This window comes from Pinus tabuliformis, chromosome 8 (assembly GCF_031772625.1).
Source record: "Pinus tabuliformis cultivar Carrire ecotype Pingquan chromosome 8, CPIR1, whole genome shotgun sequence".
NCBI classification, from domain to species: domain Eukaryota; kingdom Viridiplantae; phylum Streptophyta; class Pinopsida; order Pinales; family Pinaceae; genus Pinus; species Pinus tabuliformis.
In genome coordinates, this window is record NC_142294.1 from 137,651,303 (window position 1) to 137,669,993 (window position 18,691).

An 18,691-nucleotide genomic window follows, 5' to 3' on the forward strand; every position below is an offset into this window, starting at 1 on the left:
AAAGGCCGAACCTACCTTACACCGAGTATTTAACTCCTTTTCGTTTTTCTTTCTATTGAAAGGTCTCGCGGCCAAGGATCCAGGGTTTCTAAATTTCAGTGATTAATTTCTTGTTGGGTTCTTAGCGATCTGAGCTATGATCAGAGTGTTTAGGTTTTATGCCTGTTAGCTGTAAATGTCTTATACGGCTTCAGCCCATACATTGTAAATTTGGGCGTTTTCCATGCCGCTACTCTGTAAAAGGCATAGTTTCTGAACTTTATATATATATATATATATATATATATATATATATATAGATATTCCAAAGAAAAAAGCGAACTTTTTATAGAGAAAATAAAAAGTTACATTGTATATGCCTGGGCATTCTGATTGCTGTATGAAAGATCATAGAGCTTCTGCAGCTCAAGAGCTGCCTTTTCTGTCACACAAAAGCATTTAAAAAACTTCTGAGAGCTTGAGCCTTGATTTTCAGCTCACATTCCAGCAAAAAAGCTACTGATAACAGTCCAAAAAAGTGGTGCCATCAAGAGGTCCCAGTCACATATCTATTCCCGGGTCTCCTCATAGAGGAAAACAGCCCAAACAAGATATAGATATGAAATGAAAGTACAAAAAAACATTTAACCAATAACAGTTTTAGTCTGATAAGATACACAGCTGTGGATGCACTAAACAGGAAAAAAACTAGGAATGAGGAGGCTGATCCGACACTCGAATCAGCCCATTGTCTTCCTCTGTTATTCTCCAACTGCCCAAATCTTGCTGCAAACCTTCCTTAGAAAGCTTGTCTGCTGAAGAGTTTCGTTCCCTGTATATATGGCATAGAGAAAACACATTAAAAGAAAGCTTTAAATTCAGAATTTCTTCTGTAGAAATTTTGAATAATTTAACACATATTCAACAGAGATTATCCTGATCATGTACTATTGCGGAATACATACACAATACATAAGCTCCTCTACGTTGATCATCAATATAGCAGCATCAATAACAATAAAACATCAAGAGCATTCACACATTAACACAGTATGTAACCCGGGGAAAGCATCTCGCTAAAAACCCCAACTATCTGTATATTAATGATTGAGAACATGTAACATTACAAAGTACAATGCTTATCACAAGCAATCCAGTACCAGCTCCACCTGTTACACACAATACAACTCAGATCTGATCTCCAAATCTATTCCACTGCTTGCCTGCCTCTCCAGCTCAATACCTGCTCAAGAACTGATGAGAATGGCTTACCAAACTCGTATTTCACCTCCAAAGAATCACTCACACTATGTTAGACGTGAGCAGAGGCTACAATACTGGGCAAATACGTGAGCAAACTCATTGGCATACTCAATCCCTTGATTGTGCAAGATCTGATGCACAACTATAGTCACAACTGATAGCAATCTGATTCTCTAACACCTGTTCCTGTTGAACTGAACATGCACTGACATGCAACTGAGTTAACTGATGTATTCATTAGTTGCATCATGAGTTAATAATTAGTTTAACAACTCATCATTAGTCTATTTGCAGTTAGACTAATTACAACTAGTTTAACCAAGTCAAACTGAACACAACTCCATCAACTCCACAATCAACTCCACCAAACTCAACTGATTGAGTTCTAACTGAAGTCATGCATGCAACAACTCAACTGACTCATAAGAAAAGCGTACTTCCTTCTGACAGCTACATGTGCCACCTCTGTAGCTCAAACTGAAGTGCTCCAAGAGAATAAGATCAAGTTTATAGTCCAAATATTATTATGAGATAATAATATTTGACTTTTCTATTTTTGACAGCCAGTCTAAAAATAGACTTTGATCACTGACACTGTGATCACTCACACTGTGATCAAAAATAGAAGTCCATCTATTTTTCCCAACTTGACCAATCATCCATAAACAACAACCTGCAATCCATAGACATGATCCATATGTCTAAAAATAGACATAGTCTAAAAATAGACTTGCGCCAAAAATAGCCTGCGGGCCCACTTAGTGAAGGCGACTCTTTTCACTAAGCTCCATCATCTTGTTGCAATCTCAACACTCCCTCTCGACAAGATATGGATTATCAGCAACCCCTATCTTGCCTCGGTGGTACTCTAATTTGCTCCTGGTGAGAGCCTTCTTCAGAATATCAGCATCCTGATCCTTCGTTGGAATGTACGAAAGTAACATGATCCTCCGCTGCACACAATCTCTGATATGATGGTACCTGATGTCAATATGTTTAGATCTATCATGAAATACAGGATTAGCCGAGAGTTTAATGCAACTCTGGTTATCACAGTAAATCACAGTAGGATCCAAATGAGAACCGAACAAACCAACCAGGATCTTCCTCATCCATATAGCCTCGCATGCAGCCAAACTTGCTGCCATATACTCGGCCTCTGCTGAACTGAGTGCCACGGATCTCTGCTTCCTGCTGTACCAAGAAACTGTTGTCTATCCGATACTGAAGACCCCTCCTGATGTGCTCTTTCTATCCGTTGGGCTCCCTGCCCAATCTGCATCCGTGAAGCCACATAGCTTCACCTCATCCTCCTGTCTGTACCACAAACCATATCCCGATGTGCCTCTCAAGTAGCGCAATACATGCTTGCCCGCCTTCCAGAAGAGCTTGGTAGGCTTAACCATAGCTTGTGAAAGCTGGTTAACTGCATAGCATATATCGGGTCGTGTATTGACCAAATACATCAGCGACCCCACCAACTGTCGATAAACAGTGGCATCCACTTCTTCTCCCGAAGTGGCATCCTCCTTCCTCCAACCTCCAGGAAGAGGAGTATCAACAGGCTTGCAGCCATGCATGTTGAACTTCTCCAGTATCTCCCGAGCATACTTGCCCTGAGAAACAAACAGTTCACCACTGCGTTGCCATATTTCCAATCCTAGGAAATAGTGAAGGAGGCCCAAATCCTTCATCTCAAACTCTGTAGCAAGATCCTTCTTGCATGACAATATCAACAGCTCACCACCAGTTAGAATCAAATCATCAACATACAGTACAATGATAAGCAACTTACCCTCCACCACAATCTGGTATAGGTTAGGATCCGCCTCGCTCTTCGAGAATCCAAGTCCTGTGAAATAGCTGTCTATCCGTGTGTACCAAGCACGTGGTGCTTGCTTCAACCCATACAGCGCTCTCTTGAGCCTGCACACATGCGACTCGCTGCTGAAGACCTCAAAGCCTTCGGGTTGCTCAATGTACACTTCCTCCTCAATGACTCCGTTGAGGAACGCAGTCTTCACATCCATCTGATGAATGTGCCATCCCATCTGCGCTGAGAGAGCAAGAATCGTCCGTATGGAAGAATACCTTGCGACAGGTGCAAAGGTCTCCTCATAATCGATCCCCTCTATCTGTGAAAAGCCTCGGGCAACAAATCTTGCCTTGTACTTCTCCACACTCCTGTCAGCTGCCTGCTTAACCTTGTAGATCCATCTCGAACCCACCACTGATTTCCCTTCCGGTCTAGGAACAATCTCCCATGCACTGTTTCTGATAATAGAATCATACTCTTCCACCATGGCGTCTACCCATGCGGGATACTCCACAGCTTCCTCGAAAGAGGATGGCTCAGTCACAACACACTTGCTCATAAGAGCCATGTATCCAGTGTACCGATCAGGTGACTGTCTCTGCCTGCTTTGGGCTGTAGGTGGTCCTACAACTTTCTCTGCATCTTGAGCCAGTCGCTCAGCTTCTGTCAAGCACTTTCGCCCTCTGATGGTTAGCGCTGCATGAGTGGTCTCTTCCACTCCATGAACCTCGTCCTGTGGCTGATCCACGTCCTGAAGCTCATCCTTAGGAACTAATAGCTCCTCATCTGCATGCAAGTGTAGCTCCCTCTCAAGCGAACACTTCATGGCTTTCTCCTCCTGAAATTTTATATCCCGTCGCACAACAGTTTTACCACTGTCTGGCAAATACACACGATAGTTGTGGGGCGTATCAGTGTACCGCACAAATATCCCAACCTCTGCGGTCAGCTCCAACTTCTTCCTGACATCCTTCGTCACATGCATGTAAACGTTAGCACCAAAAATCCTCAAATGAGAAAGATCAGGCTTCTTACCAGAATAAGCCTCCTCGGGTGTACTCATGCCAAGTATCCTATGAGGACAACGGTTCTGCACATAAATTGCTATATTGCATGCTTCCGCCCACAAGTGAAGGGGTAGGCCCTGATCATGCAACATCGCCCGTGCAACACCCACGATCGTTCTGTTCTTCTGCTCAGCTACCCCGTTTTGCTGTGGGTTATGGGGAGTTATGAGCTCTCTACGAATCCCTTCTTCCTTGCAGAAATCCTTGAACTTGTCCGAGATGTATTCACCACCATTATCGCTCCTAAGAGCCTTCACCTTCTTCCCCGACTCCTTCTCGACCAGTGCTTTGAATTCACAGAACTTTGAATATGTCTCGCTCTTCTTCTGCATGAAGAAGATCCAACACTTACGAGAGAAATCATCAACAAAAATCACATAATACCTGTGTTTTGCTGTCGAAGCAACTGAGAAAGGTCCACACACGTCTGTGTGAATTCTCTCAAGGATCGTTGTGGCGCGACTATCCTTCTCGTGAAAAGTGGCTTTCACAAACTTCCCCAAAGTACACCCCTTGCACTGATCTGACTGCGCAAGTGTGCCTTTAGGAAGCCCTGTAGTGATCTGCTGCAGTATCTTCAAGGCTCCATGGTGAAGGTGACCCAATCTCCTGTGCCACAACTCGCCATCATCCCGGCTCACCAATCCTTCTGCCTTGCCTGCCATTGCTGCGCATCCATCTACATGCAACTGATAAAGGTTCCTCACTCGAACCCCTATCTTCCGGGTCTCACCAGTTGCCTTGCTGCGCAGAAAGGCCTTTCCCTCGCTGAAAACAACATCATACCCCTTGTCTTCTAACATCGCCACTAAGATGAGATTCTTCTTCAATCCTGGAACATGCATGACTTCCTTCAATACAAAGGGTTTACCAGACTCCCTCTCAAAGGAAATGGTACCGATACCGGTCGCACTGTATCTACCATCATCGCCCATCTCGATGTGCACTCCAAGATCTTTGTCCTCCAGATCAAAGAACAAATCTCTATCTCCCGTCATGTGAAAAGACGCACCACTGTCCAAGAACCACACCGATCCCATCACACTTGAAACCAAGCATGCGATCAATGAAAAATCAAGCTCAAACTGAGAAGCTAAGGCCTCTCCCCCTGCAGATCCAGCAGCTTGCTTGTTCTTCTTCTTCTGCGGACAATTTGTGGCATAGTGTCCGTGCTGGTGACAGTGAAAACACTTCACCTTGGACATATCCTGCTTCTTTCCTTTCGCACCAGACTGAGAAGCTTTCTTGCTCTTCCCTTTCTTTGCTTTGGCAGCCAAAGCACAATTCTCTTCATCAGCTCCCTTTGACGAAGATCCGTCCCTGGTACTCCGCCTGATCTCCTCCTGCACAAGATCTGACCATAGTCTTTCCCATCCTGGAAATTTCTCCCGACCATTGACAGAGTCCTGATAGGAATGCCAACTCTTCGGAAGACCAAGGAGAGCCAAGCTCACCAAGTCCTCATCATCGACAGTAACCCCCACACTTCCCAGCTCATCTCGACACTGAGTGAACTTCGTGAGATACTTGGGAATACTGTCACCCTTCTCGCATTTGATGTTTCTGAGTTTATCTTTGAGCGCCAGCTTCCTCTGATCACTCTTGCTTTGGAATAATTCTGTTAATGATTTCCACATCAAATATGGAGTAGCCTTTCCATGGAGGCTGGACACAATGTGATCCTTCACGCCCTCCAACAGAATCCTTCGACATTTTGCAGTCTTCTTTTGCCAAGCATCAGCTTGAGTAGCATCAGTAGGCTTTGGGATATCCGTATCTATGAACTCCTTCAGCCCGTTATCATCCAATACTGCCTCCATCCTGTCCTTCCATGCAATATAGTTTGAGCTGCCCTCAAGAGCATACTCCAATCGCAATCCGTTGAAAGACATTGCTGCGTTGTCACCAAGAAAACACTGCTGCAAATTCGAATTCCACCAGCAACCAACTCAACTGCCTTGGATCTAAGATTCGTGAGAACAAAATATTTCTCGTACAGAGATTGACTGTATGGGCTTTTACCAGATATTTCACCTTCCAAAGGAAGGATGAATCCAGAGGCTACCTGGCCCGATTACAGGCTCTGCCTAGAGAAATAGAATGTAAACACTTCCTGAATAGTAGATCTGATGATCAACAGCTCTGATACCATGTAGAAATTTTGAATAATTTAACACATATTCAACAGAGATTATCCTGATCATGTACTATTGCGGAATACATACACAATACATAAGCTCCTCTATGTTGATCATCAATATAGCAGCATCAATAACAATAAAACATCAAGAGCATTCACACATTAACACAGTATGTAACCCGGGGAAAGCATCTCGCTAAAAACCCTAACTATCTGTATATTAATGATTGAGAACATGTAACATTACAAAGTACAATGCTTATCACAAGCAATCCAGTACCAGCTCCACCTGTTACACACAATACAGCTCAGATCTGATCTCCAAATCTATTCCACTGCTTGCCTGCCTCTCCAGCTCAATACCTTCTCAAGAACTGATGAGAATGGCTTACCAAACTCGTATTTCACCTCCAAAGAATCACTCACACTATGTTAGACGTGAGCAGAGGCTACAATACTGGGCAAATACGTGAGCAAACTCATTGGCATACTCAATCCCTTGATTGTGCAAGATCTGATGCACAACTATAGTCACAACTGATAACAATCTGATTCTCTAACACCTGTTCCTGTTGAACTGAACATGCACTGACATGCAACTGAGTTAACTGATGTATTCATTAGTTGCATCATGAGTTAATAATTAGTTTAACAACTCATCATTAGTCTATTTGCAGTTAGACTAATTACAACTAGTTTAACCAAGTCAAACTGAACACAACTCCATCAACTCCACAATCAACTCCACCAAACTCAACTGATTGAGTTCTAACTGAAGTCATGCATGCAAAAACTCAACTGACTCATAAGAAAAGCGTACTTCCTTCTGACAACTGCATGTGCCACCTCTGTAGCTCAAACTAAAGTGCTCCAAGAGAATAAGATCAAGTTTATAGTCCAAATATTATTATGAGATAATAATATTTGACTTTTCTATTTTTGACAGCCAGTCTAAAAATAGACTTTGATCACTGACACTGTGATCACTCACACTGTGATCAAAAATAGAAGTCCATCTATTTTTCCCAACTTGACCAATCATCCATAAACAACAACCTGCAATCCATAGACATGATCCATATGTCTAAAAATAGACATAGTCTAAAAATAGACTTGCGCCAAAAATAGCCTGCGGGCCCACTTAGTGAAGGCGACTCTTTTCACTAAGCTTCATCATCTTGTTGCAATCTCAACATCTTCTAATAAAGGTCTCAACATATAATTTTGACATCTATTTTGACCATTAACCCAATTTATCACATTTAAAGAGTCCCCAAATATCTGAACTGTGAAGATGTTCCTGTGAATGAGCCAGCAAAGAAGCAGCTTTAAGGTGGACATTTCTGCAAAGTTATTTTTGCCATTTCCTAGACCCACTGAAGCTTTTAATATCTGATTCTTATTTAGATGGATAATCAACCCTACTCCTGCTTTGTTGTTCTGAGAAGCCCCATCAAAGAAGGCCCATGGAATTCCTTCTTTGATTTGTTCCTCTCTTATCTGTCTGGGATTTCTTTCCTCCTCTAATTCAGGTATATTTGAATAAATAGATGTACATTGTATCCCGATTGACTCAACAGGGGTCTCTTTATCCAAAAATATGCATCTATTTCTTGCAATCCAGATCCCCCAACAGATGATGGGTGGCAGATTCCACAGGTTCCCTCCTGGATGTTGTCGCCACCAAGTGTTCCAAGCTTCTGGAAGATTTTCCCCTTCCCAGACAACCTGTTTTTGGATGAGGTTCCCAACCTCCACCCACACTTTTTTAACAGCTGGGCAATCTAAAAACAGATGTTTTATTGTTTCAGAATCGGATCTGCACAGAGGGCATCTCCCTCGTCCTTGCTTATAGCTGGCTTGAAGGATGTCCCAAGTGGGAACTTTCCTTTTAAGAATGCACCAAAAGAATAATCTGGCTTTTGCTGGGCATTTGAGTTTCCATAGATGCTTTGCCCACCACTCCGGTTCTTCCCAGCCTTTTTTTGACATTAAGAATTTATACCCGAATTTTGGAGTGTAAGATCCAGTTTCTGCGTGAGCCCATACTAGTTGATCCTGTCTGCCATTCAGCCTTACATTTGATCTGGACAGTTCTTGGGTGTAGACCTTCCACTCTTGCCACCAGTTGGGTCTAAGATCTAGCTCTTCTCCAGATTTCCATGCTTGACCCCAGATTGTGGAAGAACCAATTTTCTCTACCTGGTTTAAGTAAAGGATGCCTTTGGATTCGAGATGTCTGATCAGGCCCGGGGAGAGAGCGAAATTTTCATTGCATCTAACCCAAGGATCTTTTCCTATCCTCAGGTTTTCTCCGTTGCCAATTTTCCAAGCTGTTAGATACCTATACCAATAGGTTTCATATTTCATGATTGGCAAAGAAAGTTCCAAATATGCTCTGCTTTGGTGATGCAAAGATCCCATATTTTCAAGAGAAGGTAATATGTGTACATAGCTCGATGTTGACTCAATTTTGGATGGATGGTCCAACAACCTAATCTGGATCATGCCATGTTTCAATTTTCCGTTGTAGAATAGAGAAAGAAGTCTGTCCAAACTGTTCAATCTTGGCAGACCAGTAGTTAGGTAGAGAATTAAGGTTCCCAACTGCTTAATCTGGGACCTTGGAAGCAATAAGGGTAGTTCTAGATAGAAAATCAAAAGAAAAAGCCAAAAGAAAAGAAAAGGCACATGAGGTTCTGCAAGTCTAAGTGCACCCTCCATGAAGAAACAAAGAATGCTAGGCAAGTTAATGGGTAGGTAGAGGGGGTTGCAGAAATGTCATTCCTTTCAATTGAATTTTGCTGGTTTAACATAAAGGAAACATCAGTGGATAGAGAAGTTCCTCTTCTCCATCATCTTGCAGCAATACAAAGGAGCATGTCTAACTTCCTGTTTCCCCCCCCTCACATTCATTGTTAACATCCCATTACCAGTTATGTTCATGAAAGAAAGTCAAGGTCTTATGGTGGTTCTTGTTTCTTTAAATGCCACATTTCTTGTGTAAAATTCTTTTCATTTTGATCTACTTCCTAAACTAAGTTGATTCCATATAAAACTTAGTGTTTCCACTCCTCATCCACCTCTTCCACTCATATTAACCCCTAACTTCTTACTATGTAACTCCCTATACCCCCTATTCCCCTATTACTATGTAAATTATGCAAAAAATCCAAAATATCTAAGTATCCCTTTCCCCGAGTATTATAGCTCTAAGTTTGGCTTTAAAATGGTTTGAGCGCTAAACATTAGAGCGCGACCCAAAGAGCGCTGATAAATTAATCTTGGAATTAATCTAAGATCTGCTTGGATTAACCGTCTAAACTCAGTTTTGTAACCAAACCTGTGCATAATCCATTTTACCCGTAATACAGTTGAAAACCCACTTTTCTAATGTTTTCGCCGGGCGCGTATTTTACCGAATAATATTATTTTATATGCCCGCCCGCTTCCGTATCGCCCTGACATCTTATTGACCCGTCGACCATCGGATCTGGGCTTTCCCATCCGACGGCCCACATCCATATCGGGTCGGCCCCGATGACTGCGCTTTATCGCCCGAGAAACTGTCAGAGGGTGACGTCAGGCCTCTGCCACGCGTCACCCCCATATTCTCTCGGGCCGCCCTCTGACAATACCATGACCGTATCCAGAGCGGTCCGAGAAAAACCATTTACCGCTTGTGGTTTACCGCCTGCCCACATCACCGCTACGTCACGCCCACGTCAGTTCAACTCGGCGCCCTGTCAGCACCCCCGCCCGCCAGCGCTCCGACATGTCCGCCACCTATGCAATCCCCGTGGACCACTCACAGGCTGCCACGTCACCCGATGACGTCATGCTGATGTCACCCGACCCTGACCCCACCTGATGACGTCATGCTGACGTCATCCAAAAAAGGCGCCAATGACCCAAAAGTCCATATTTTCGCCGAAAATTGCGTTTTTCTCACTTTTTGCAAAAACAACTATTGCTCCCCCTGCATGCGAATTACGACCAATCCGTCGCCAACCTGCAGAAATCGCTACAAAGACCGTGGGCGCGTCCAATCCACCTGCATTTGTAACCATTGCTGGCAATTCACAAGGTATTTATCCAAATCATTCCCTCCGCGCCTGGTTTTGTCCATAATTGTCCAAAGCTAGCTTTAAAAGAGTGAGAAAACACTGTATTTACCAGACAGTCCCCGGTACCAGTGTCTATTTTCAATTGTTGGGTCGAAACTCCTCTGCAGAACCTGCATTTAGCCAAATTTACCTAAATTCACAGTTAGTTCGCGCATTCGTGAACTTAAAGACCCGAGCTCCACTAATTCACCGTGGAGAGAGTTTACCAGTCCTGGCATTTGCTCTATCAATTCTCTGTGCTGTATTTCAATTGCTTCACTACCATTTACCCTCTGCTCCTCTGCAATTCGCCTCTCTGTTCCGGAGATACCCCTCTGTGTTGCTCTGATCAGTAAACACCAGTTCACGTACAAATCAGAGTCCTAATTAGCCATGGAAACACCAATAGCATTAAATATCCCACCTCTGAATGCCCCGCAAAGAGAGTTAGAATGGAAGGCCCTGGGTGATAAAGATTATCAGATGATAGAGTCATTTCCAATGAATTCCAAATTTAACATCCATATGCTGAATGAGTTAAAGGCCCAACACCTCAGTGGAGCTGATATTTTGGGGATTTGGGACTCCAATTTGCCCATTTTTAACCTTCCTCAAGTCAATTCCCTTCCAGACTTGATCCATAGATGCTGTGAATGCTATGATCCATGTCAGAGAGCTGTTCTCAATCCCACAGGCTCAGTCTTGTTCCATATTACCCCTGAGGCCATAAATGAGATGCTGCACTTTCACACTGCAAGACCATTGACTCCTCTCTCCATGTTAGACTTATTAAAGAAGGGGGGAAACATGTCCAGTGCCCAAATCATCAAAATTAATCAGTTATTTATTCAGCCAAGCTCTGAAGCTGTGAGAACGCCTCCTATTGGAAATCCATATCTCAATGACTTAGGCAAAATGCTTGTAGATTTGATTAGGTATGTCCTGGGCTACAAGGGAGTTGAGGATGTTGATAACACCATTATGGCCATGCTGTCCATATTTTCTCCTGGGAAGCCTCCTGCTGTGCACTATGACTATGCTGAATACATTGCAAACAAGATTCATGAGCAACTGATGAATCTAGAAAGGGAAAAGGTGTTTAGATACACCTCATACATATATCATCTGTTCTTATTTTATCAACCTGACAGTTTCCCTATTCCTCTCAAGAAACTTGATGCCCAGGGAAATCCAAGATCAGTTGTGTTTTGGACTTCAGTTTTTCATCATACCTCTTGTTCACCATACGCATACTGTGAATTCATAGACCTTTTCATTCATCCAGCTATGACTTTGTTATTTGGTGTTCCTCCTCCGAGATTGACCGATGAAATGCAAAGAATTCTCCATCTCTCTAAGACCTACAGCATTGGTGATTGGTACTTTTACCAACACCATACAGTAATCAGAATATATGGATGTGAGTTGCACCCTTATAGGCTGCCAAGATATGTCCCTATGAGACTATTTGCCTTGGAGTATTTCAGGCAGTTTGGAAATGCAAACCAAATCCATTTCCATAGTAAAAACAAGAAAGTGCAACTAAAAGTCAGGAACCAGCTAGGCCCTTTTCTTTACAACATAAGGGAGGAGGGATGGAAGGAAGCAGATGGCATGCTAGAGGCCCTCCGATTGGAAACCCGTTTTCGCTGGGTACCTTATGACCCTAATCATTTCATTTCTCTCAGGAGGGTAAAACATAAATTGGGTGGCTATGCTCACATTAGATTGCCTCATATTGAGAAATATGCCAATCTACTAAGTTGGAAAGAGGGCACCCTAGAAGAGGCAATTACTAGAGAGAAAATGATTCAAAGAGAGGCAAAGAATATTGAAAAAGAGGCTGACTTGGAAACTTGTGGACAGGTTTCCTCTTCATATCAAAGGCAACTTGGAGCAGCTGCCTCATCTTCTATAGCACATCAGCAAGCAGCCAAAGCTACTTATCAGGCTTCCAGCAAAGGCAAAGAGAAACAGATGGAGCCAGAACAGCCACCTCATGAAGAAGTACAGCAACAAGAAGAACAACAAAAACAGGAGCAGCCAGTGCAGCAAGAACAAACAGCTGAAACCCCAATATCCACTGGGCAGCAGGCACAAGAAACTGTGCCTCCTAGGCAGGAAACGACAGTGGAGGCCTCGGTCCTCCAAACCCCACAAAATGAAGACAGAAATCGGAAGAGGGATAGAGAGCAGGAGACTCCCCTCACCACATCCACAACTCAAGGGGAGAAAAGACAGAGGCTAAATCCCCTTTCAGAAGAAGAAATGCCTATGGGGCAATCTTTGGGCATGGGCCCACCAAGCATGGAAGCATCTACAAGTTCCTTTCAGCAGGAACAGGAAAGGACAATTGGAGGAGAAGTCAGCTCGTCAAGTCACAAAGGGGGAGCTGAAACAGGCATCAAACAACAATTTATTGATATCAAAAAGAGGAATGAGCCACTCAAGATACAACTCTACAATCACTTCTTAAAAATGGCTCCTACAAACCAACAGAGGTTGATGTCTACATATGATGTACATGAGGGCAAAATGATAATGAGTCATTTCATGCCAACCATGCTGCAGCCACAGTCAGCTGCAGACTACATAAGGACCAACCTTGAGGTCCTTGCAAAAGACATCCACCCTATGGATCAGATTGAATTGCACAAGCAAACGGGTGAGATGGTATATGCCACCCTTGCAGACAAAACGTTGGTAAATTATAGGCTGGAAAATAGCCTAAACAACACAGCTGCCCAACTTGAGTTGGAGAAAGCATCCTCCCAGGCAAAAGACAACCGAATCAAAGCGTTGGAGGATATCATCATAGAGCTTGGGCATGATCCCAAGGACACCAAGGCTATACAAGCACTGTTGAAATTAAGAGATGCAGACATGGCAGCATTAAGAAAAATGATCAAGATCCCAGCAACTCTTCATCCTCAGACAGAAGAGGTTGCCCAGCTAAGGCATGACCAAGATGCAGCAGCTATACTGGTATCATTATACAAACAGCTGATCCAGACACAGGAGAAATTGGGAGAGTCAGAGGCTGCGCTGCAGGCAACCCTACAACAGAAGGAAGGAGGCCAAACATCACAGCCCCCTCCACAAATAATTAACCTTGAGGAATCTCCTCAAACTGTTGCTCCTCCTACAGAGCAGACAGCTCAAACAGCGCCATCTACATCAGCACCAGCACCAACAACAGAGCAGGCTCCAAGCCTTGATATGCAGAAGCTGAAGAATGAAATTTGGGCCTTAGAAGCCCAAATGGCAGAGTTAAATGAAGCCAGGGAGAATTTAGCTAAGCTGAATGAAAAATATGACAAGTCAAAGCAAAGCATAGCTGAAAAGGGAAGAGAAGTGAAGGCTCTCAAAGAGAAGATAAAGGAGCTGGAGAAAGAGCTCACCCTTGACAAAGTGGTGGCTGAGCTCAAGACAATTTTATGGGCCAACATTGGCCAATCAATCACAGATCAGTGGCAATATATAGAGACCATTCATGAGCAAATGGAGCTCATAGGCAAAGCACACAGGGAAGTCCAAAGAGCAAGGGCATCTCTAGGCAATATGCCTGAGATAGCCAATAGAATGATTAACGTGCTCAATAACCGTATAGGTCCTCAGCTGGCAGCAATAGGAATCCCTAACAGAACTGAAACTATCCTGCTGATAAAGAGGGTCCTTACATTGAGAAGCCTGGTACAAACACTGGAAAGAAGAAGCCAGGACATGCAGACCGAAGTAAACAAATTTATGGACAAGTTTGCAGCATTACAAAGCAGAGGTCTTCCTGGCTTACTGAACAGCGCAGGGAGACTACTTTCACATGAGAACTATGCTAAAAGGGTCAATACATTTGCTACCAATCAGATCACTGTAAGACCAAGTACCTCAGAAGAAACAGGGCCAGCATCTGGGCAAAGTCTCTATAACAGAGTAGAGAACTTATTTTTCATTATGAATGAGATCAAACATTTGTTTGAAGTACCTCCAAACTTCTACAAATATACAGAGGCAGATGAGACCTTAGATGCAATTTTGAGACATCAATTGCCCACACAGGAATGGTGGACCAAAATGATACAGTTGATACTGTGAACAAGAGCCTCTCATCAAGTTTTTTCATCAAAAAAACATAAGTTGTCATGTACAGGAAAATTTGATGCATGCAGTATGTATGGAGAAGAGTGGACTGAGCCAACTCAGCAGAAAGATTCGGCCACTAAAGCAATACTGACAGCTGCAAATGATAGGCTCGAGAAAGCTACAGCATGACAAAGCCATAAAGACACATCATTCAGCATTAATACAGAACGCTCAACCGACTCAGTGGCCTCCAAAGGTCAAAAAGACTTCTGACAGAATTGAAGAGTATTCATTTTGTATTTAGAGCAGTAATAACTTCTTTATCTGCTATTTTGTAAAGTTGGTGAGCGCATTTAATTATCAAGTGACTCAGCGGTTCAGATATTTTGTATAACTAATTGTATATATTCCCCCTCGCATAAGCTTGCAGGGGTTGTTGATTTTCTCTTCTAGAGATCTTATGCTGTAAATTTTCAGAGTATCAATACAAAAGCTGATGGAATTTCCAAAGTTCTGTGTGGTCTGAGGCGTTGTAGTGTGTTTGCTGAATGCTACAGGATTCCTGCGTATTTCATGGCACAATAAGTTTCTTTTAAACTCTTCACTACGTGTTGTTATTATTTTTTCATAACCCATTCATGTTCTATGATTCACAGTTTAATGGCAAAGAAAAAGAATAGTATCAGGATTTATTCATAGAATACCCTGAACTCAATCTAAGCTATTATGAATGTTTTCCTCAGTTATAGTTATAAGAGTGTAATTCTTAATTGCTGCACTTCCAAACTATACCTTTCACAATGATTATTGTTCATGAATTCAAACCTGCTCCTAGTCAATATATCTCTTTCTCACACCCCCAGCTTAGTGGAAAATTCTTAATTGCTTTTCACTGGTTAAACGCACTTCATCATCACAATTTCAAGTTTGTTTCATGAAATATCTAAATGGCCTTGTTCCTTCAATAATCACACTCAACAAATTCAAACAACCTGCAACTGCAGACTCCATTGCCCAATGGTCTAAAACTGTCAGAGCATATCATCTTAAGTACTGAAAGACATCATTCAACCAAAATTACAAACCAAACCCTCAACTTATAACTAGCCTAAAATCTTCACAAAGCAGAGCTAAAATTTAAAGAGAGAGCCCTCTCTGATTATAGGTAGGCTAGGACCTATAATCCAAAGCTTGGTTAGTGGTTACCCCGGCCGTATTCCCTTGGGAGTCATAGGGAACAACCTGGGTGTTAACATAAATGGCGACTCCACTGGGGACCTGGATAAACTTTGCAACCTCCTATCTGATTCTTAATGCTGTAGATAAAGCCTGAGTGACAGCCAGATAGCCTTAGAAACTGCCTCTGCTTTGCATTTGCAGGAGTATATAAAAGCTGCCTCAGTCAATCTTTATTCAGTATTAATTTTCATATAGTCATGCCATAACTGACCAGTCCTTGTCAAAAGATCACTACCTCCTTAGAAATTCTCACAAAGAAAGTTATAGAAGCTGGCTCCCAAGAAGAAAACTCGTTACACAAGATCAAACCCAGATCCTGATCCAGCACCTGAGTTTTAAAATCCAAACTTGATTGCAAGAATCCTCAAGAGACACAAATCAGAAGGCACCTTATCAGATTCAAGTTCAGAAGCAGGTCTCCAAACTGACATTCCAACCCCTGCTAAGGCGTCTCTACATCCTCATACAACTGGCCCACAATCTCCTAGTTCTTCATCCACTTCACGAGGTATCCTTTCAACCACTCCATCAACTTCACACACCCCTTTCATCCCATTTCCTCCACTTGTCCCATTCATCCCTGCTTTCCCTATTGTCCCACCAAACATGGCCAATAGATATGCCCCACTGCAGTTACCGGCCAATCCAGCTCCTATGCCTCAAGAGTACCAAAGCAAGATCTCATACTTTGATGGTACTGGCTCATATCCAGCCCTTCAACATACTAAGAAAATGCAGGACTACTTTGAAAACTACGAAATAGATGATGATGGGGTTAGGATGAAAATTTTTGTGCAAAGCTTAACAGGGGATGTAAGAACATGGTTTAGGTCACTTGCAGCAAACTCAATAGCTGACCCTGAAGCCCTCTATCAAACATTTATCAACAGATGGGAGAAGAAAAAGGACCCACTCCATATATTATCTGAATACAATACTATCAAAAGAGGTCCCCAAGAAACTGTCCTAGACTACTGTGCCCGGTTTAACAATGTCTACAATGCTATTCCTCAAAATCTTAGACCCCCACCGGATCTAGCCTTATATACCTTTCCTGATGGGTTTGATTCAGATATGGCATATCAATTTAGGGAAAGGGCTCCCAGAACTTTAGCTGAAATGCAAGATATAGCAGTAAGTGTGGAAGCCAATCTGATAGCCAAGAGAAATAGGACAAGAACTGAGAGAAAGACTACCTTCAAAGAAGAGCCTTCAGGCTGGGATCAAAAATTGGATGCAATAATCACTGGTATGCAGAGATTAGGTGACAGAGTAGAATCAGTTGAGAGGAAGTCATCATGGGAAGCACCACAGAATAATCCTATTAGGAATCCCAATTTCAGAAGAAACCAAAATCCTAATGCTGGTAAAGCTAATTCTGAACCAGAGATTAGACCTCCGTTCCAAGAAAATTATACAGAAGCATCCACTTCTAATGAACAAACAGATGACACCCACATTAACCTAATGGGCCTGAATGATGATCAACAAGTTTTCCTAAGTCAAGAAGATCATAAGGATGATGATATTAAACAGTTTCAAACCAAGTCAGGTGAGTCATTCGACTTTAAACAAGGCTATGACACAGCTGTTTATGAAGTTCATAAGCAATACAAGCTAAGGAGCAGAACCATAAATGTGACACAGCCTGAGAAAACAAAGGACACTCCTCTGCCCAAGAAAACCATTGTCACAGAGCCAATTGACAAAACTGATTCAATTACAAAGGAAGTAACAGTTGAAGAAATAACTGAAACATCTTCCCCAAATCAACAAGCAATGGCTACATCACCCTTGCAGCCTAATCCAAGCGTTACTTCGCAGAGGATGAGTAAAAAGGACAAGCCTCAAGATCAGAGTGAAAACCAAGAAGAAAATTTGAACAACAAAGAAAGGGTTGTCAACTACAACACCAAGGTCCAATCTGAAAAACCCTTTGACTTAGAAGCTGAAATTGGAAAATTGAAGATAGCCATTCCTCTTTCAGAGCTAGCCAAGCATGAAATTTACAAACAACAAATCAAAAAATCCCTTCAACTGACCCATAATAAAGATGATGTTAATGTGTTGGATGATACCCTAGAACTACTTTTCGGTCCAGAGGTTGATGGAAAGACAGCAGTTACAAGCATCTTACCTTTTTATGTCAACTTGCATGTTCATGATAAAATATTACACAATGCAATGTTTGACTCAGGTGCTTCTCATAACCTTATGCCTAAATCAGTGATGGAGAGACTTAACCTAGACATTACAAGACCATATAAGGACCTATTTTCATTTGACTCCAGCCAGGTTAAGTGTTTAGGTTTGATAAAAGATCTATGTGTATCCCTTGTCCAGTATCCAAACAAAACAATCTTAATGGATGTTGTAGTTGCTGATATCCCACCCAAATATGGAATGTTGTTATCAAGATCATGGGGGGCTAAACTTCAAGGTTCCCTGCGATTAGACATGTCATATGCCACCATCTCAGTCTTTGGTCAACCCAAGAGGCTATATAGAGAGTCACTTATGAAATACATGGTGAGCAGTGAAGAAAAGCCTCAAAATTTCCCTATTTATGCAGTCCATTCAGATATGGATTCCTTTATTCTGTTCAATGATGATACAAGCCCTGAGAGTGATAATAAATCAGTCACACTTGAACAAAACATGCATGAGAGTAAGCAACCAAGTCCCCAAGAGATCCAAATTGAGAAACCAATTGATGAGTCACTCCTAAAAGACAAACCAGATGAAAAACAAGTACTCCAACTTATAATCCCAAATTATAGAAAGAATGTTGAAAATCCCTTAAAACAGGAGATCTTATGGTTCCTTGAGTTTGATGGATCAGTCAACAAATTAGGGGCAGGAGCAGGGGTCTGGATACATAACAAACAAAACAGTCATGCAGAGGGCCGAGCCTACAGGTTAAACTTTAGGTGCACCAACAATATGGCAGAATATGAAGCTCTCTTACTAGGTCTCAAGCTAGTAAAATCCTTACAAGCCA

At 42.4% G+C, this 18,691-nt stretch overlaps 1 protein-coding gene across 1 annotated transcript in view; it reads right to left on the reverse strand.

Annotated features, from left to right (window-relative positions):
• Positions 1-344: 344 nt before the first annotated feature.
• Positions 345-18,691, reverse strand: part of LOC149234493 (uncharacterized) — a 29,861-nt gene continuing 11,514 nt past the window's right edge. Inside the window, exon 2 of the mRNA XM_089368289.1 lies at positions 345-421. Within this exon, the coding sequence (XP_089224415.1) occupies positions 345-421 (77 nt within the window). The remainder of the gene's footprint in view (positions 422-18,691) is intronic.